The sequence below is a fragment of the Zea mays genome, chromosome 1 (assembly GCF_902167145.1).
Source record: "Zea mays cultivar B73 chromosome 1, Zm-B73-REFERENCE-NAM-5.0, whole genome shotgun sequence".
In the NCBI taxonomy this organism is placed as follows: Eukaryota; Viridiplantae; Streptophyta; class Magnoliopsida; order Poales; family Poaceae; genus Zea; species Zea mays.
In genome coordinates, this window is record NC_050096.1 from 148,457,656 (window position 1) to 148,479,229 (window position 21,574).

At 50.4% G+C, this 21,574-nt stretch overlaps 1 protein-coding gene across 1 annotated transcript; it reads right to left on the minus strand.

The window, feature by feature from the left end:
- Nucleotides 1-1,093: 1,093 nt before the first annotated feature.
- On the minus strand, nucleotides 1,094-18,623 carry LOC100286119 (G-patch domain containing protein). Its single transcript, NM_001159007.2, has 6 exons — nucleotides 17,335-18,623; nucleotides 16,199-16,290; nucleotides 15,563-15,637; nucleotides 3,349-3,410; nucleotides 2,445-2,514; nucleotides 1,094-1,964 (listed from the first exon to the last, which is right to left on the minus strand). Exons 1-6 carry the CDS (start codon nucleotides 18,554-18,556, stop codon nucleotides 1,284-1,286), a joined length of 2,202 nt encoding a protein of 733 aa, NP_001152479.1. The 5' UTR covers nucleotides 18,557-18,623; the 3' UTR covers nucleotides 1,094-1,283.
- Nucleotides 18,624-21,574: the final 2,951 nt, after the last annotated feature.

Consider the following 21,574-nt stretch of genomic DNA (forward strand, 5'->3'; position numbering starts at 1 on the left):
AGATTGGAGTGACCTAGTGCGAGGGTGTATGTGCTAAAGATGCATTTACGGTTAGATCCTCATTTGAAGACCCAGAAAACTCGTTTGCTAATTGCACCCAAGTCTTGTTTGCATACATTGTATTGTATGTTTTTCATGTACCATAATTTAGATATCTATTTTTATTTTCTATCCACATAGATATGTGAAGAGGATGGTTGCCCGCCTCTCCCTGCTGCTGGCGAGGACGACAGAGACAGAAGGGTAGGGATGAATACGGGATGGGTACCCGGAACGGGTATCGGATATGGGTACGAAAACGTGCGAAATTTTTAAATGCGGATACAGGTTTTTTTTGACGGGATGGATACGGATACTACACAGATATTGAATCCCGGATACGGGTAGAATACAGAATCGCGAGTACCCAGTAAGTACCTATCCTGGGTCAGATACGGGTAGCGGTGGTCGGATACCCGGACCAAAGTGATGCTGCGCTGCTGTCTGTGGGCTGCGTGCCTGTGCGCTTGATGCCTGGGCCTGCTGGCGGCTGTGCTGCTCCCTGCTGAGCCCATTACACCAATTCAGCAGAAAGCAAGGCCTAAAGCTTCTAGATTAGGTGGCCATTTGGTAGTGGCTGAGTCGATGAGAGACATCATGGTTGGTTTGGACGCTTGGTCGTGCATCGCTGAGGCATCGTGCACAGCTAACGTGGCATTTCTTATATTTGAACTATATATTTCTTAATTTATATAATTGTTGTAGGGTTGGACAATTAATATTATCAGGATGAACTACCCGACAACTATCCAGAATATCCCGTTTCTTACCCACCCGGATTATTACTCGGTCCCGTTTTGTATTCGTCCCGAATTTTAACTATCCATATCTAGTCTTGTATCCGATAAAAATACATTAGAGTAGGATAGAGGATAACCCTATATCTAGCTATATCCGTACCATTTTCATCCCCACATAAGAGAGGATGCAAGCAGCCGCAGCAGGGGTAGAGATTTCCGAGACTCGTGCGGCCTCGAGCGGATAAAGTTGACCTCTTCTCACTTAGTGATGAGCCTATTCACAATCATTCAGTTGCACAAGCAAGGGCCATAGAAAAATGAAACAAATATAACATTGATAGAACAAATATATAAAACTTCATTGAGAAGTTGAAAGAAACAAGTGAAAACCCATTGTTTCACCATTCAGGGTGCTCAAAGGTTCGCCCTCCCAGCAAACTATGTAATCCGCATGTAACAAGGAACACGACAAGAAAGATACATCAAATGCGAAAATGGTGTAAGCTAATATTTGTCCTCGGCTCCCAGTCCCCGTGATTTCGGTCGCCTTACTCCGGTCAAGGGGGTGGCAATGCCCTGGCCATCCTTCCCCAGTCCGGACCCTGGGACAAACCCCATATTCACCATCATTTTGGAGCCAAAACCCTTGGTGTGTTTCTCAAAGGAGCCAACGCCACTCGTCTCTGGTGCCCACACATTCCGCCTCAGCTCTGAAATTAATTTGATGGGTTCTGCCCTTGCTTTGATCGCCTCAGCCACACTGTCAAATTCTACACCTAGTCCAAGAGATTTGGGACGATGCACGGCTTGTATCGGCTGCACTATACCTTGGCCATCTTTACCAAGGCCAGTGCCCTCGATGAATCCCATTTTGGCCATCATCTTTGAACCAAAGCCCTTGGTGTGCACCTCAAAGGAGCCTAGATGGGTGGAGTTACTTTCAACAGGTTTAACACACGAGGTATCACCACCACTTGGGCCAGCTATTGCCTCAGTAAGGGAGTCCACAATGGTTCCACACTTGACAAAAGATACTGGACGCTCTGCGAAGGAGACCTGTTTCTTGGTAGATTTATTTCCACTGGATTCCCAGTGTTTTACACACTTTCCTGGAGCAGAATGGCCCTTCAGTCGTGCTGGGCCTTTAGAGCTCGAGACAGAGTTCTCAGATTCAGTCCCCAAAAGCTGGAATCATTTAACAAAGTGGTTAGATAACATATATATTGAAACAATTAGCAGTGAGGAGACCAGCATCAAGAAGGGGGATAAAGGGAATAGTGGCATCTTTTGAAACACAAAAATGGCATGATACAATTTGATCAGTAATTAAAGCTTTATATGATACAATTGGGGCTGGACAAAAAAAACTCATTGAGCTGGCTCTGTAACTAGTTTCAAAATTGTTCCGATTGAACTCGTTTTTCATTTAAAATAAAACAGATGATTTTGAATTACTGATAGATTGGAAAACTCATAAATAAGATTACATCAGTTTGACCTAAAGCTCAAAAAGAAGTGCACTTGGCTTGTTATCCGCACCTAGTTACAATTACGAATTATATCATCTTCAGAAATGACTAGACTGTAAAAAAGAACTAAAATGATAAGCAACAGTATAAGAACAGGAGGTATACTATCTCCAGTGGAAAAAAACAAAGTAGACACCTTTTCAAGTCGAACTTGGCCATCTGCAGATGGCAAGGAAGAGTGCCCAGTCAATGTCACAGTTACAAATCTGCAAGGAAGAATTATTGATTTGACAGGAAGGATAAGCTATATAAATGCGAAATAAACCAAGCAAATAAGATCCTTAATAACAATAACAACAAAGGTTTGTACATTTTAAATTTATTAGATACAAATGAACAGAACAAACTTCCAGTAAGAATGTTGAGGTACAAAATATTGTGGCAAAATACTCACCGGTGTGAGTTTTAGTAATAATTTTGAAATGTAACACAAGGAATTGGTCAGCAATGAGCACAGTAAGGTCATGGCAGGTGCAAAGTCCTCCAGCTCATTAACCCATAATCAAGCTAGCAATATAACCATTAACCAGGTTATGGTAGTAGCTACATGCAGGGACACATCGGTTACATATTTGTCCTTATCAGACAGTATGTGCAATGAACATGACAAGAATGTCAGTGTCATGTTTCTTGTATCAGTGCCAATGCAAACAAAGGGAGTGGTTTGAGTAAGCCCCTAAAACCTTTACCATTGTCCACACAAGACAAATGGCTCGTTGCGGGAGAGGTCATGCACCTTCCTACCTCAAGAGTTGACTAAGAATGTGTAGCGAAAAATGATGTCATAATGGTTCATTGAAAGAATCAGTAATGTGTAATCAGGATGATCTGCAACAGCCACAACTGCTCAGGAACCCTTGAACTATTACTGCATGACAAATGATGCAAAGATGTTCTGTAAACCACTATCCTTGCTGCCTTGCAGTAAATCGCCTGGGCTCTGTTAAACAATAAGCTCAAACGCCATGCAAAGTAATTTAATGGTTACGAATTACTTTATGACAAGATCATAATGAATATATGACCTGCAAATCAGTTACCTCTTCTTGCCAGAACCTTGACACCCGCTCTTCAATTGATAAATAGATGCAAGGCGTTGTACCTACAGAGGTAAACCAGAACTCAGCATATACATCACACAAACAGGAATGAAAACATATAAGAAATAAATAAACAGGAATGAGCTCAGTATATATAGGCTAGCATATCGGTGTATCTCTTATTGTTTACCAAGTTCCCAAAATGGGCTATTAGGCTGATCAACTCTCACCTAACTAAGGTGCTGTTTGGTTCACGAAATGTAACGCAAATAGTAATGGTAATGGTTTACACTCGATTACTGGCGGTAACAAGTTTGAATAGGCTGGTATCAATTTTTAGTGTGGTATCTAATTACGGTTGAACTAAAACAAACATGATTTAACGTTATCAGTTACCCATTACGTTACAAATATGTGAACCAAACGGCACCTAACTGTCTCTGGGATGGTAACTAGTAAGTGTGATGGAAGAGTATGGTGGTTTGGGTGTTCCCTAATTTGAGGGAGTTAAACATGTGTCTCCTAGGGTCCTGAATCAAAGGATACCAGTAGGAAGGTAACATGCTTTGGAAATGATTATTGATCACTAGTACTGACAGGCCAAAATATCTTCTATAGCTCAACAGTAAGAGCTAGTCATTTCTTTAAGGGCATATGATCTCAGCTACTACAGCAGCGAAACTAGGCTACAAATGTGTCATAGGAAATGATAGGAAAGTTAAAGTTGGGAGGACTAGACAAGAACCTCAAGCTTTAGCAATTCAGGGCATGTTTGGTTTTCTGTCCTGCTCAACTTGCCTCGCCTCGCTCAGCAAGGCTATCCTTGCCAGCAGCGGAGAGCTGTTCTGGCTCGCCTAAGCTTTTTTCCTAGGGCAAAGCAAGCAGTTGCAGAAGATCCAAACATGCCTTCAGTATTAGAAGCCAATATTCTGGTTAATGAGAAGTCTAAAATAGTAGCGGAGGGAACAGGTTTTGATAAACCCGACAGGTAGGAGGGAGCCCGATCTTTCGATGAGATGATGGAGGTTGAAAATTTGTTGGAGGTCGCCGTTGGTTGCCTGACTACCACAACCAAGATGGTGTGGCGCCTTGAGCGACAGGTACACCGTCTCCAGATAACTACGATCTAGGGCGGAGGTCGACGTTGTGCTATCCGACTACAACAACCACAAGGGTGTTGCGCATTAGCAGTAGTTACATCAGCTCGTGTTGTTGTTACTCTTGTCGTACCAAGCACAGCCTTGAACCTGCAAACAATCGAGAACAAGCAAGAACAAGATAACAAACAGACTCTCACGGATCTAATGAAGTTGGGTCCTGTTTCAAATATTCGGGTGGTCTAGCCGACACACGCGTTTACAAGTAGCAAAGGCTAAACATACATCAAACAAAACCCAAGTTTTTTTGTGGATGCTAGTTGCTTAAATAGAGGCATAGAAAAAGGAATTATGGTGGAGTCACAAAGTTCTCTCGTCGGTTCCTGGACGTTTCGGTTGTGATCTCTCATTGATTCTTGATCCACTAGAAAGTATACGAAGAGACCTTTTGATGGAATAAGGCATGTGGTCTTCGTGTGGAAGACAACATCTCTGTTTTGTGGTGAATAGGACAGCAGCAGCAGTCCTTTGACTGCTGTTGGACAGCAGCAATAGCAGTCTTTTGACTGCACTTTAGTATCTAGACAGCACATGTGTGCTGCAGTGTTGTGTAGTGTAGTGCAGCCCCTAGGGCTATAAATATGTGTCCACAACCCTTCTAAGGGTATGACATTGTGTATTATTTGAGAAAATAAATAGAAAATCACTCCAACTCATAGTGTCATCCTCTCAATGAGAGTAAGTCCCGTTGATTACAATTGGTATCGAAGCGAGGTTGTCTTGCAGCCTAAACATCTCTTGCTCATCTCCTTCCTGCGCCTCTCCATATACTCAGTCGGCAGCAAAAGCTTCAACTGTTCCTTCCTCTCCTGCTCGGACGAGCAGCCTTTCATCTGAGAGCCTCTTCCACACGCAGCGACCCCTCGCTAGCACATTATGTCTCTACGCTCGATCACTTCGAGTGCGCGGCGCCAGTAGGAGGCCGAGGTCACCGCTAGACAAGAACGCGAGCGAGCAGCAGTGGCGGTTGCAGCGACAACGGCGAGGGAAGCACGACTAGCGGTTGCGGAACTAGTAGCAGCGAGAGCGGAAGTAGAAGCAGCGGAGGCGGCGGATGCTGCCCGTGCGGCGGCGGCAGAGCTCGAGGCTCAACGCGGCAGTAGCATCGGCAGCTCTGTTTCCAGCGATGGCGGCACCAACGACGAGATCAGGCTGGCAAGAGAGGCAACGCAAGAGCAGGCGGCTCAATGGGCAGCCGCGCGCAGCGGCAGCCTACATAGGCGCAGACGCGCTGACGGCGCTCCGGGCGAGAACGAACGTGGCGGCAGCCCAGATGGGCGCGGACGCGCCGACGGTGCTCCCGGTGGCGGCGGCCGGGTTGACGGAGATCGCGGCCTCTACAGGCGACGCGGCTCTCCCTCATCGGATCGGTACCATGGTCACCGTGGGGTCCAGGCCGTTGTTAGGGACATCAGTCCCGACGGTGGGTGGCCTACCCTCACCAAGACTAAGACTATCTCCAGCAACGTCCTCTATATGCATCCTCTATATCCGTCTTTTACAGTCTCCTCTAAAAGATTTCATCTCCTATATCTACTTTCTCTCCAACAACGTCCTCTAAATCACGTCCTCTATATGTAAATACCTATATTAAAGACATTTTTAATTTTTTAATTTTTGTACATACGTATTTGTCATACTCTCAAATATATTTTACATATTTTAGTTTTATTAAACCGGTTGTTTAAAGTATTCAAATAAATAGAGAACCGTTTAGAGAAACTCTACATATAGAGGATTCAGCAACGTTCTCTAAATTTAGAGGACCGTTTAGAGGACGTTGCTGGAGGGAGTAGAGGACGTCCTCGTCCTCTAAATTTAGGGTACAGGACCCTTTAGAGGGTCTTGTTGGAGCCAGCCTAACTACGTCGAGTGGGCCGCGGTGATGAGGGTACGGCTCCAGGTTCGCCACATGTGGGAAGCAGTTCGGTACGGCGTCGTCGACTACTAAGAGGATCAACGGGCGCTAGATGCCCTCATTGCTGCAATCTCACCCGAGATGCAGTTTTCGCTTTCCCAGAAGCAGACTGCTAAGGAAGCCTGGGGCGTCATCGCTGCGACGCGCATCGGCAGCGGCCGTGCCCGCAAGACCACACTACAGGCAGTTCGCAAGGAGTGGGAGAACCTGGCCTTCAAGCCAGGTGAGGATGTTGATGACTTTGCTCTTCGCCTCAACACTCTGTTGCAAAAGATGGTGCAGTTCAGCGACGACACCTACGATGAGGAGAGAGTCGTCGAGCAGCTCTTCCGTTGCATCCCCGAGAAGTACAAGCAGATCGCTCGCTCAATCGAGTCTCTGCTAGACCTCTCCACGATGACGATCGAAGAAGCGATTGGTCGTCTCAAGGTCGGCGACGGCGACGAACCACAGGCCCTCTCTGGGCCTATCACCATCGGCGAGAAGCTACATCTCACTCGAGAGCAGTGGGAGGCCTGCCAGGGTGACAAGGGGGAGTCGTCCTCCAACACAGGGCCACAAACGCGGCAAGCCGCGCGGAGGCGCCCAGGCCGGGGCGCGAGGACAAGCTGGGGGTGGTGCCCGCGGAGGCGCCTAAGGCGACGCCGTCGGCAACAAGAAGCCGACACGAAATGACGGTTGTCACAAATGTGGCAAGCTTGGCCACTGGGCCAGGGAATGTCGGCAGCCATGACGCGGCCAGGCCAACGTCGCACAGGCGGAGGAGGAAGCTCTGCTCCTAGAACACGCAAGCATTGAGCTACCTCCAGCGGCACCGGCCGCAGCGGCACTCCTCCACCTTGATGAGTCAAAAGCACGCGCTTTCCTCGGCGACGACTCCAGCAACGACATGATCGAAGGATGGTGCCTCGACACCGGCGCCACTCATCACATGACCGGCCGACGAGAGTTCTTCATCGAGCTCGACTCCAGTGTCCGAGGCTCCGTCAAGTTTGGGGACGCCTCCGGTGTAGAGATCAAGGGCGCTGGCTCAGTCGTATTCACCGCCGCGTCTGGTGAGCACATGCTGCTCACCGGAGTCTACTACATCCCTGCATTGAGGAACTCTATCATCAGCTTAGGACAACAGGATGAGAACGGTTCGCGCGTGGAGGTCGAGCAAGGAGTCATGAGGATCTGGGACCCCTCTCGTTGCCTTCTTGCCAAGGTACGCATGAGTCCAAATCGGCTTTACATCCTCAACGTGAAGGTGGCACAACCTTGTTGCCTTGCTGCTCGTCGGGACGACGGGGAATGGCAATGGCACGAGCGCTTCGGGCATCTTAACTTCGAGGCCCTGAAGCGGCTTAGTGCCAAGGAGATGGTACGAGGCCTATCGTAACTTGACCATGTGGAGCAATTCTGCAATGTTTGCGTGTTGACAAAGCAGAGACGGCTCCCCTTTCCCCAGCAATCGAGCTTCCGAGCCAAGGAGAGGCTCGAGCTCGTGTATGGAAGACTTGTGTGGCCCGATGACACCAACCACACCAGGAAGACGATGCTACTTCTTGCTGCTCGTCGATGACCTCTCCCACTACATGTGGGTGATGGTCCTTGGCAGCAAGGGAGAGGCTGCGAATGCCATCAAGCGTGTGCAGGTCGTTGCGAAGGCGGAGTGCGACCGCAAGCTACGCGTGCTGCGCACCGACAACGGCGGTGAATTCACAGCGACTGAATTCGCGTCGTACTGCGCAGATGAGGGCGTTCAACGCCACTACTCCGCGCCATACAGCCCGCAGCGGAACAGCGTTGTCGAGCGGCGCAACCAGACGGTTGTGGGGATGGCTCGGGCTCTCCTCAAGTAGAGGGGAATGTCGGCTGTCTTCTGGGAGAGGCGGTGGTGACAGCGATCTACATCGTCAACCGCTCGCCCACCAAGGCACTCAACGGGATGACACCGTATGAGGCTTGGCATGGGCGCAAGCCGGCGGTCTCTCACCTACGGGTCTTCGGCTGCCTCGCGTTCACCAAGGAGCTTGGCCACATCGGCAGGCTCGACGACAGGAGCACCCCAGGGGTGTTCTTTGGCTACGCGGAGGGCTCGAAGGCCTACCGCATCCTTGACCCAGGAACACTGCGTGTGCGCACGGCATAGCGTTCGACGAAGGGCGAGGATGAGCCTGGGACAAGGCGGTGGACGACGGCACGACTCCGACGTACGACGACTTCACCATCGAGTACGTCCACTTTGAGGGAGCCAATGGAGTAGGCGACCCTTCTCCGAGTAGGCCTACCCTAGCCCCTAAGTCTCCACCGACTCCAGCGCCACGCTCTCCAGCTCCGGCTACAACGACCTCTTCGCCACCATGCAGTCTAGCCACGACTCTGGCTCCAGTGAACTCTCCGTCACCATGTACTCCAGCACCGACGGTACCCTCTCTGAGAACATCCTCTCCGATGCCAGCTCGTGTCGAGCATGACCCAGTGGGGCTCATGACCTCACTCTCCCACGACGAAGAGCGCGTCGACGCGTGCTACGACGGCGAGCCACTGCAGTATTGAAACGTGAAGGGCCTTCTCATCGACCCGTCGGTGTCAGGCCCGGCGTCTCGCATTCAGGCAGGAGAATTGCATCTTGCATGCGACGATGGCGAGCCTTTGTCTTTCGTGGAGGCCGAGAAACACGCGGCTTGGCGTGCCGCGATGGAGTCGGAGATGGACGCAGTTGAGACGAACCGCACCTGGGAGCTCGCTGATCTCCCTCATGGTCATCACGCAATCACCCTTAAGTGGGTGTTCAAACTGAAGAGGGATGAAGCCGGCGCCATCGTCAAGCATAAGGCTCGCTTGGTGGCACGTAGTTTCTTACAGAAGGAGGGGATCGACTTCAACGATGCTTTCGCCCCAGTGGCACGGATGGAATCCGTGCGACTCCTTGCGCTGTCAGCCCAGAAGGGCTGGCACGTTCATCACATGGACGTCAAGTCGGCGTTTCTTAACGACGACTTAAAGGAGGAGGTCTACGTACACCAGACGCCAGGTTTTGTGATCCCTGGCAAGGACGGCAAGGTGTTGCGCCTGCGCAAGGCCATCTACGGCTTGCGACAGGCACCGAGGGCGTGGAATGCCAAGCTGGATTCCACGCTCAAGAGTATGGGCTTCATGCCAAGCCCGCACGAGGCGGCCATCTATCGACGAGGCAATGGAGAAAATGCACTACTGGTGTGTGTCTACGTAGACGATTTGGTGATCACCGGCGCCAAGGATGCAGAGGTGGTGGCGTTTAAGGAAGAGATGAAGGTCACCTTCCAGATGAGTAACCTGGGCATCTCTCCTTCTACCTGAGAATTGAGGTGCACCAGAGTAACGGGTACGGGTGTGGGTTTAATATTAAACCCGCGGGTGCGGGTTTGTAAACCCTCTACCTGCAGGTTTCAAAACCCATTGCCAACCCTAGCCTAGTTGGTCAGAGCCTTAGAAGCACCTAAGCAAATTTTAAAAAGCCAAGGTTAAAAATCACCCCCTCATGTGTCAACTTTTAAAAAGCCAAGGTTAAAAATCACCCCCCTCATGTGTCGCTTTAAGTGATATGCACATGGCCAGTCATGTGTCTCGCTTGTCCTGCTCTAGTACTTGGAGGTTGAGTGGCTAACAACTAGGCCCCACTGACCATAGTGGCAAACGATGGGTAACGTCTGGTTCATCCTCATTGTCTATCCCACGAACCAAGCGAGGAACGGGACATGCAACTGTCCCCTCTATTAGACTCCTGTTTAGGGTTTGGCTTGTGCCCTCTTGTATTTAACTGACTACCCCTTGTGTAATGGGCTTGGCCCACCTAACTGATCTATATAATACTCACCCAACCCTGGATTAGGGTTAGGGTTTACTCAATCCAGCTTGGAACCAGAACCAGGTTTAGTTTTCCTCTTCCCTCCCACGCCACAGCCGCCACCTGCCCTCTGCCAGGCCTGTTGGCTATCCTCCCCCGGCCACCGGTTGTCGGCCACCTCCGACCCTCGGGTGGTTTCAGCCACCCGCTGTCGGGCATAGGCGCGTCCTCCCACCGCTCGGGCGCAAGCAGGTTGCCATCCGCTGCCTGGATGCGCGACGTCGGCCACCAGTCAACCTCCCACGCCCGCCTGGATGCCCGCGCAGCCTCACTTCTAACCACGCGCGCCCAGCCTCCGTCGGTCGCATGCACCAAGACCTGCAACGCCCGTCGCTAGTCTGCCTCCCTCGCCCGCCTAGACGTCCGAGTCACCTCCCCTCTGGCCACGCGCGCCCAGCCGCCATCGGCCACCTCCCTCCGTGGTGTTTCCACCCTTGCCTGCTCCGAGCTCCGACACCCTCTCAACCGACGAGCTCGGCCTCCCTGGTTACCGTACGACCGCTGGTCTTCTTTCCGGCGTGCCTAGCCCCCTCTCCGACATGCTCGACCTCGGTGGGCTCGGCCCACTCCACGAGCGGCGACCTGCTCGTCTAAGTCCCCGCCATCGCGACTGCAGATCGCGCGGACCCCCATGACGCCTACCGCCATGCAGCGCCCCTGTGCTGGCCAGGCGCAGCCAACCCGCCCCTTCTCTTTTCGGCACGGCTCCCTCTAGATGGGGTCCTTCCCCCTCGCACCCGCGTGCGATGGGGCCTTTTCCCCTCGTCGAAGCGTCGCCTACGACCCCCGGTGGCCCTCCACTAGCCCCTGGTGGCCCACCTCCCCACCGATGAGCCTTGCCTTGCCCGCTGCTTCCGTAGCTCCCGACTTCTCCGGCCCCGCCTTTGCCCTGGCCGTCGGCGCCACCTCCTTCCTGGCTCCGCCCAGTTCCTCCTTCACGACGGCCAGCTTGTCCGAGACACCTTCGTGGACTTTGATGGGGCCATGAACACTATTCTTCGTGACTGCGTCGAGATCCACCCTCAGGCGGGCCGCCATGTGCCTGGGCCGCTTGTTTTCCCTAGCGCAGTGATAGCCTCCCTGACGATCGAGACCTTGTTATCTCCCTCACCTCCTAGTGGCTCTGTTGGAGCCCCTCCCCTAGCTCTCTACTCGCACCCCATGCCTTCGCCCCTCCCACTCTCTCCCACCGATTAGGTGGTCGACTCCAGAGTTTCCTTCCACACCACTTCTACTACTAGGTCATTATCTCACTCTCATCCTCCCCACCCCACCCATCCTTCCTCTATTGTTGTGGGGAACGGTTCCACCCTCCCGGTCACCTCAATAGGTGCATCGGTTCTTCCGGGGCCTTTCTACCTTATGTCCTCGTTGCACCCCATGATTCATCCTTGTCGGTACCCCAAATATAGGGTACCAACTCCTGCTGGGTCAAGGCGGGACACCCCTATGGCTACCCGTAGCCACGGATGACGAGCCGTCTACCCCGACACAGTGCCCGGACCCGTCCGGCAGGGCAACTAGCCTCCGAGCCGATGTTACCTCGAGCCCCCTCAGTGGGATTGCTCAGCAATTACAGCCTGGAGCCGGACCCCCATGGGACGATCCCGGACCCCCACATGTGCCATCCGAACATCCGGTCAGGGGAGGTCCGGTGCCGCCACGTGTCCGAGCCATTACGGATGGGACCCAGACCTCCACAATTACCATCAGAACCCCTAGCCAGCGGAGATCTAGGGCTGCCACGTATGCATGCGCTCTCAGCCACTTGCTCTCCGCCCAGGCAGGAGTACAATGCTGCCACGTGACTCGTGGTGTATCGCAAAAGCTGTCGGGTGTCGCTTGACGCGAGCCTCTGGCATGGGGGCGCCTTCATTAAATATGGGTAGGACGCCCGCTTGTTCACACCAGTGGAAGGCGGCATGCGCCCTGCATTAAATGCAGACATCGTGTGCAGTCCGCACGGCCTGGGGCGCGCCAGTAACACGCGTGTTACCGAGACAAAGACCATTGACCCACTGTGTCGCGTGTGGGCAACTCCCATCATGACTTCTACTATCCCCGTTGCGACGCCAAACGAAGAGACAGGCGGAGGGGCCTGGACGACACCGTCCACCTACTCCTCTACGCAAGTCGACAAGCCAGCCTACGCCGCAACCTATGTCAGAGCCTTCACCCACACGCTGACAAGACGGGGCAAAGACGAGTCTGGCTAGACGAGCACGCACGTCGACCAAAAGACACCTGCCCATCGCGGGAGAAGACCTTGGTCCACCAGCTCTTTCCGCCGCTTCGCACTTCATATTTTTAGTATTCTTGGTCCACCGCGTTGCAAAAGGACGGACTGGAACCCCCAAGGGGTACAGGTTCACTTGAACTCCCTCGGAGGCATCTCCATCCAGACCTAGACTTTCTCAAACTCTCAACAATACAACTCGCAGTGGAGTAGGTTATTACGCTCCGGCAGCCCGAACCACTCTAAATCCTTGTGTGTTCTTGTGGTCATCCATCTCATCAGGCAAACCCTAGGTAGCCCCCTGTTCTTAGGATTAGGCGGGTGTGTTTCGCCACCCGGCTAGAGTTTACTCTTCGATAATCCCCTTCTCTCAGTTTGCCGCTTCACTAGTGACAACCACTGTTCTATGGAGTTCGATCCTTAGGGGCTCACCATACGACACCTTCCCACTCGTGTCATGCTCGTTGTGACAACTCCAGCCCCCTATACTCTCTTCATCTTCACGTCCCACCTCCCTCCTCTTGTGTTGCTCCACCTTATGCCCCAGCCCCGCTCGGCCATCCACTTTCCCCACCGGCACATCCTCCTCCCATGCTCTGGCCACTACCACCACCTCCACCGTTTGACATCGCCGGCTTGGTCACCCTAGCCCTGACGTCATGTCCAAGCTCTCCAGTAGGTCTGATATATCTTGCAGCAAGGACCCCACCGAGCGTCTTTGTCATGCCTGTCAGCTCACCCGCCACTCTCGCCTTTCTTTCTCTACTTCCACATCCCAGGCTACTTAGGACTTTGATCTTGTCCATTGTGGTCTCTGGACTTCTCCTGTCTTCGATCTCTAGTTACAAATACTACCTAGTCATCCTGGATGATTTCTCTCATTTTCTCTAGACTTTTCCCCTGCGGCTCAAGTCTGATACCTTTCCCACCCTCACCCACTTCTTCTCTTGGGTCTCCACCCAGTTCTGTCGCTCGGTTCGTGCTCTCCAATGCGATAACGACCGCGAGTTCGACAACTCCGCCTCTCGCTCCTTCTTTCTCTCACACGGCGTTCAATTGCGACTATCGTGTCTCTACACTTCCCCTCAGAACAGTCGGGCCGAACGGATTATCCGCACCACCACCAACATGATTTGTTGCCTCCTCTTTCAGGCGTATCTTCCCACTAGCTATTGGGCAAAGGCCCTAAACACTGCTACCCATCTCAACTGCCTTCCCTCCAAGGTGGTGAGTCACCCCACCCCACACTTCGCCTTGTATGGCACAACCCCCTCTTATACCCACCTTGGAGTCTTTGGTTGTGCCTGCTATCCCAACACCCCAACACCTCTGCCACTGCTCCTCACAAGCTCTCCCCCGCTCCACTCGTTGTCTTTTCCTCGGTTACTCCCCTGACCACAAGGGGTATTGATGCCTTGACCTCCTCACCCACCGCATTATCATCTCTCGTTATTTTGTCTTTGATGAGGGGTTTTCCCTCTTGCTGACTCCTCCTCCCCACCCCCCGACTTCGATTGCCTCCTCGATGCCGATTGTGTCGATGTCTCTCTTCTGTTGCCCTCTTCCACGCCTGTGCCTTGGGCGGCCCCATCAAACCTGCATGCGCCATGCGCTACCCCCATCGACGAGTGTGGCACCTCCATTTTCGCCTGCGCCATGCGTGACCCCATCGATGAGCACGTTCGCCTGCGCCATGCGTGACCCCATCGATGAGCGCGGCTGCGCCACTCACGCTTGCGCCACGCACAGCCCCGTCGACCCGTGTGTGCCCTGCAAGACCCCGTCACCTCCGCCCGCGCCCCGCCGCCTTCGCCTGCGCCCCATCTGGCACGTTTCGCCGACCCCGTCTGCGTCTACCACCATTGCGAGCGGACCACTCCATCGATACCCGTCGCACCGCCGACTCGTTCCTGTGCCGAGCCACTGGTATACCACCTGGTCGCCATCCATCGTAAACCCTGCCACGTTCACCCGATGGTGACTCGTCGGTCAGATGGAGTTCTCCACCTTGTCGATCGGCTAGTCCTAACAACAACTGCTCCTCGGATGCCTCCCTGGTTCCCTCCTCTGTTCGCACCGCCCTCGCCGATCCCCACTAGCGTCGCGCTATGGAGGAGTATGAAGCCTTGCTGGCCAACCACACCTGGGACCTGTTGTCGCATCTACCAGGCACCAATGTGGTTACTGGCAAGTGGATTTTCTGCCACAAGCTCACCTCAGATGGCTCGCTCAACCGCTACAAGGCTCATTGGGTTTTTCGAGGCTTCACCCAGCGCCCCGGCGTGGACTATAACGAGATCTTCAGCCTGTCGTCAAGTTCGCCACCGTTCAGGTCGTCCTCTCCCTCGCCCTCTCCTGGGAATGGGCGGTCCATCAGCTTGATGTCAAGAATGCCTTCCTCCACGGCACTCTGTCAAAGACAGTCTATTGCAGCCAGCCCACCGGCTTCGTCGACTCCGCTCGCCCGGATCTAGTCTACCGGCTCAATCGTTCCAAGTACGGCCTCAAGCAGGCGTCGTGGGTCTAGTACAGTTGCTTCGCCTCCTACTTGGCCTCCCTTGGCTTCGTCAAGGCCAAGTCGGACACGTCCTTGTTCATCCAGCGGCACGGCGACGACACCATCTACCTCTTGCTCTACGTCGACGACATCGTGTTCATAGCGTCCAGTGCCGCTTTTCTTCAGCGCACGATCGTCGCTCTTCAAAGCGAGTTCGCAATGAAGGACCTAGGGCCTCTCCACCACTTCCTCGAGATCACTGCCGAGAGTCGGACTCAGGGTCATTTCCCTAAAAACTCTTAAAAAAATTTACTTTTCAAAATATTCAAATGCATGATTAACCTAAACCAACATTATCGACAGGCTAATCGCATAGCTTTCATTGTTATCTTTGTTCTAAATTTTAATGTTTATTATACGAATATATGAGCATGCACGAGAATTGAGTTCAATCTTTAATCAAAAAGAGATCATAGTAACAAACTACATCAGCAAGCTCAAGAAAAATTATTGGATAATGGACTAAAATTCATACCTGAGAACAGTCTCGAGAGTGCATTGGATGAAAACATAACATGTCAACCTGATCCACAACCATTTTCCTCAATTTCTGCCAACAAGAAAGCAGGATACACATCAAAAAAATCTTTTATGAATTAAAAAACAGCTAAGAGTATATATCACTAAAACAGACAGAGTTAACCATTAACCACATTTCATAAATAAAATGCCCAAAGGAAACAAATGCTGATATGGGGCAGGTATCCAAACAACTGAGTCAACATGAATAACATATCACACTTACGTAATTTCTTCGCAACACAAAAAGGGACAGACCCAGTGCCGGAGGCTCCCACATGAGTGGGGTCTGGGTAAGGGATGAACCGAGGCAAGCCTTCCCCCCGTAAATGCGGAGAGGCTGCTTCGAACCCGCGACCTGGTAACTCAGTGAGACAGCTCTCACCATTGCACTAGGTCTGCCCTTCAAAATGTAAATGCAAAGTAAAAAAACTTAAGGAGATAAAAGTTGAACAGTTGTAAGAATAAAAAGGCATTAAACCAAAATCTTAAGATTCAATATTGCAATTATTATTAATTGTTTTCCAACATTTACTAAAGAACATGCCACCATCTTTGGACCAAGCACAGTTCAAGTAAAGCAGTGACTAACACTATTAATTTGCCCTAAGTCAACTCCTCTGCTTAGAGCTCGTTGTTGACGCTTCTTTGCAATGAGTTCCTTCCTATGCTGCTTCTTTTCACCTGGATCACATAATAAGTATGTTTACAACCTTGGCAAAGAGAAAATGCAAGCAAAATGGAAGGAAAGCAAGTCACTAGGAGAAATATTAGTATAATTATAATGGTACAGTAGACAATGCAGAAGGCAATTTAAGAAACAATAAATCATCTTGAAGGAATGAGAAAATGAAGTGTGAATATCCTCATGGCAGATGGCACGTTTGGTTTCAATGCCAGCCTTGCCTAGCCTCGCTTGAACAGGTGGGTCTTGGCTAACCTCGCTTGGATAGCAAGCCTTGCCTTGCCTTGCCCATGGTAGCGGCTGATTCCACTCGCTTGCTTCAGCGAGGAAAACTTGCTTGGTTAGGCCCCGCAGCAAGGAAATGTGTATTTTGCTGACCTTTGGCTGAGCAAGGCCTGGCAAGGCTTGCCAGTGGAACCAACGCATCCTCAAGTCTTAACTTTAATAAGAACTTTTCAATCCATTACAACAATCAATAAATCACAAAGTGAAAAGCTCAGCTAATTTATTGCACCCGCGGACATACTAGAAACACTAATGATGACCAATGTTTCATACTTCAGTTATGCGAAGACAGATTGTCTTCAATAACTTCTCCAAAAAAACAGCATGACAAATTGTGTTCCAATTCCAAAACAACAAATATCTCCATTTATAGCAATATCAAATTGCTAATGTTCAAATTGGAGAGCAGGTATCTCATAAAAGTAGGAATATATAGCCACTATCAAAGATAAGTTTAAAAAAAGAGTTGCTTCACTACCCTCTATTCTAGAAACCTCATCCTCATTCTTCAACCCTGAGAAAGCAAGTGACCAACCGATGATAGTTTTATGAGATTTATAAGTGGATTGACTGGGTACTAATATACTCTTATTTTCTCCAGTACATTGCGTCAATGAATGCAAGCACAATGTATCTAGTAAGGTTTATATCAGGTTAGCCCATTATCCAAGACATCTAGATTCTCGTTTTACAAAATTTAACAAATTTACCACAGAAACCAAAGGAAAACACAGGGCAAGAAATGGAGAACCTAATACCTGGCCTGCTCTGATAGTTTTTGCTTTTCCTATCATCTTTAGGCCACGACTGTGAGAGCTGAGAGGATGATGATCCTGTCTTCATCCCCTTTCTTGACCTGTTTGGCATCCAGACATTGTTCACCATGAACATATCTTCCTGGTCCATCACTTGCATGCTTGACAAATCCCTGTCACAAACCATTCCTTTTCCCTTCCGCTGCTCAAGGGAGTTCCGCCTCTTCATCCCATACTGCTCGGATGCAGTCATTAGTGCATAACCCTCAAGCTTTTCCTTCCCCTTCTTCACAAACCCATCATTGTCATTTGTATACATCTGCTCTATAGTATCTGCATCACCCAAATTCATACTAGTGATCCACTTACTGCTCAACAGCTCGTCACTCCCACCAATACCCTCCATGTAATCAGCAACAACCTCATTGTCAACTGAAGAAGAATCCCCGGTGCTCAAATCTTCATCTGATTCCGATCCTAATGACTCGCTATCAGATATTGAATCTCTCTCCTCGCCTTGCCTATCTTCCTCGTCACTGTCACCATCATCATTCTCAAATCTCTCCCCATCACCTGAGTTGGGCTCTAAATCCACATCAGAGCTGCTCATCCGATCCGATTCTGATGATGAGATGTCCTCCGTGTAAATCCTGACTCCCCCAATCAACAAAAATCCTGGGTTGGCCTTCGCCCTCTGCTCCTGCTTCCGCTTGGGCGTCTTGAAGGAGACATCTTCCTCTGTCAGCTCTTTCAATTTGAGCTCCATCTCATCGTGTCCTCCATCCCGGAATCCTAACCCGAGATGCAGCCCTCTATCACAGGCCTCCTCCTCGTCCGCACTCAGCACAAGCCCGGTCTCACCGAGCACGGCGGGGCCGTACGAGTACATCGGGACGGAAGCGGCTGGGTCGGCGCAGGGTGCGGTGTCGATGGTCACCTCCAGTGCCTGCGCCTGATCACGCTCCGGATAAGCGGAGCAGGAGCGGAGGGAAGGATAGCTAAAGGGGACGGCGTGGGAGGACTCGCCATCGGAGTAGGCGCCGCAACGCCGGGCGCACCGCCCGCGGCTGCGGCCGCCCGAGGCGGGGGAGAAGGCGGCGGCGACAGAAGCGGGGGAGACAAAAGACGGGAGCTCGGGGACGGGACGACGACGACCTGCGCCGGCGCTACGCTGAGGCCCGCCGGCGGTGGGGTTGCGTGCGCGGCGGCGCTTGCCGCCGGGCATTGTTTTGGTGGCTAGGATTGCGATGTGCTCGCGTCAGGCCTGGCGTGACCGACGCGAGCGGCGGTTTGGTAGCCTGTCTTTCTTGAGGGCTAAGATAATAAAACCGTGCGCTAGTTTGGGAGCCGCAGAATTGGAAGAGATTGGAGAGCTAAAATCCTCTCCTTATTTATTTTCAAGGAGTAAATAGAAATTATAATAGAAAGAGCAGGCCTGCGAGCAGTGAGTGCCCTTTGTAAGTTGCGAGCCTACCTATCAAACTATAGGCGCCTTACCGCCCTCCTTACTTTTTTGAATTAGAAAGAAGGGAATGAAAGACAAAGAAAGAGATCATGTTATTTATGATCGGAGAAAAAGAAGGGGCGTGGTTGATGTGTCACTGGGAACTCATATGAAGGGGAGGCGACCGGCCTCATTCACATCTGAAATCGCCAACATGAACACAAACGAAATCGTCGAATTTTGTATAGAAAAAAAAAGAACCACTTCTATTCTCTTCTCTTTTCTTAGGTATATGAAGAATTGCTTTTTGGTCCCTTTCATCCAGTGGTTAGGACATCGTCTTTTCATGTCGAAGATACGGGTTCAATTCTCGTAAGGGATATTACTTCATCCTAGCCTTCAAATCGTTGGTGATGATTATCATATAATCCCCTTGCTTTGGAGTGAAGAAAAGAAGTTCGATCAGTTCATTCAATTAGGAAGCGTCAAACTAGGCTTTTCTTTCAACGAATGTCTCATTCTAATCTACCTAACGGATCCCTTTGCTACTAAGCGAGCCAACTATCTATCGACAGACCCATCAGCTTTGCACTTAACTAACCCATTTATTTCCAACAGTTTGACGCCCCATTCCTCGTTTTCCCACTTGTACTTCTATGCCTTGCCCTATGGAGAGGAGTCTTCTTTCTTCGGAAAAAACGACCGAACTCGATTAAGTATTTCCCATAGAGAAAAAAGCCCACTAATAACTGGAGGTAGTAGCCCTTCCTTCAAAATGAATAAGGAGGGGATTTTAGCTCTCCAATCCCCTCCGATTATACGGCTCCCAAACTAGCCTTGTGTTTGGTTGTTTGGTCGGGGCGTGGAGCCTAGCCACATGGCAAGGATACAAGGGTTTGTTTAGACGGACAGGTCGCCTATATAATTATTTAAAAAGTAATTATTTAAAGATTGATTTGCACTGTTTTATATTGTAGAAATCAGTGTTCGCTAAGTAAAATTTAAATATGGGTATAAGGTAATGTTTGGTTACAGAGCCAGTTAGAATGGAGCGTGGCTCCATCCCAGGGAGGTTGCGACTGTGATCAGGAGATTTTGAAGATAAATGATTTCGTATTTTAGCACAATTTTTTACAACCACTCTATTCCACAGAACCAATCCAAACAACAACAAATTGAGAATGGAGTGGCTCCATCCCATCATACTTTGGAACTATACATGTCTAAATGGGCGGACCGCGCCGACCCGGCCCCAGCCCGACTAGGGCCAGCACGGATTGGGATCGTGCCGGCCCGGCTCGGATTAGCTAGCGGGCCGTGCCGTGCCGGCCCACGGGCCTCCAGCGAGGCCCAAGCACGACACGCTAAGGTATTAATCGTGCTGGGTCGGCCCACGACCCGATGAGCCTAACGACCCTATAATAGTATATGGTGTTTAAATGATAAAAATATATTAAAAATATACATATATGAATGTTTAAATCATAGTTATTAGCTATAAACACTTATTTACACCCACAAAACCAACATATTTCTTGTATTTTATACTCTATATTCAAGTATATTATATGTATTTGTATGAAAAATGAAAAAAACGTGTTGTGTCGTGTCGTGCCTTAGGCCCAGGCACGGGCCGGTGACCGGGCCAGGCCGGCACGGGCCCGCTTTGCTTCGTGCCGGCCGGGCCAAATCCGTGCTGGGTTCCGGGCCACCCGGCAAGCCCGACCCACCTGGACATCTATATCCAAAACCAAATACTACCTAAAATTTCTCCTCCTGTATAGTAAGATTCTTCCCAGATATCATCATCTCCTGCAACAGTTCCCTTAAATCACCCCCTAAATTCTATTATGTGCATATAAAATAATTCCATCATAATTACCATACCTTCTAAAATACATTTTGACCTACTTAGAACTTAGATGTCGCCTAGAAGATGTGAATAGGCGTTAATAAAAACTTAAACTCTATAGAACTTTTTACTTTACTCGAAGAGTCGATTGCAGCGGAATAATGTACTTGTCTAGATGATACCTGAAAGGATCACGATGCCCAAGAGGGGGGGGTGAATTGGGCTTTTCTAAAAATCAACACTAATTAAAACCTAAGCAAGAGCTAAACAAGAGCCCAACTTCACCCCAACAACTAGCACTAAGAATATAATACTAGAAATGTAACAAAGCTAAGATAATACTTCAAATACTAGCTAAACAAATACACAATGTAAAGTGCTTGAATTAAGTGCGGAATGTAAAGCAAAGTTTAGAAGACTCCTCCAATTTTTCCCGAGGTATCGAAGAGTCGGCACTCTCCACTAGTCCTCGTTGGAGCACCCGCGCAAGGGTATCGCTCCCCCTTGGTCCTCGCAAGAACCAAGTGCTCACTATGAGATGATCCTTTGCCACTCCGGCGCGGTGGATCCCTCGAGACCGCTTACAAACTTGAGTCGGGTCACCAACAAGATCTTCACGGTGATCACCGAGCTCCCAACGCCACCAAGCCGTCTAGGTGATGCCGATCACCAAGAGTAACAAGCCATAGACTTTCGCTTGACCAAGAGAAGCCTAATGCAAGTGGTGTGTGCTCTAGGTGGCTCTCACTAGCGCTAATGAGGAACAAGCGCGGATTATGATTCTCTAATCTCCTCACTAGGCTTTTGGTGCTTGCAATGCTCTACCAAAGTGCTGGAATAAATGTGGAGTGCAAGACATTGAATATGGTGGGTGGAAGGGGTATAAATAGCCCTCACCCACCAACTAGCCGTTACAGGAAACTTGCTGCGCGATGGCGCACCGGACA

Coding starts and splice junctions, on each gene's coding strand:
- LOC100286119 (NM_001159007.2), bottom strand. CDS start 18,556: ATGCCCGGCGGCAAGCGCCGCCGCGCACGCAACCCCACCGCCGGCGGG. Junction 16,291..17,334: donor AAACTATCAGAGCAGGCCAG/GTATTAGGTTCT, acceptor TATGTGATCCAG/GTGAAAAGAAGCAGCATAGG. Junction 1,965..2,444: donor GCCAAGTTCGACTTGAAAAG/GTGTCTACTTTG, acceptor AAATGATTCCAG/CTTTTGGGGACTGAATCTGA.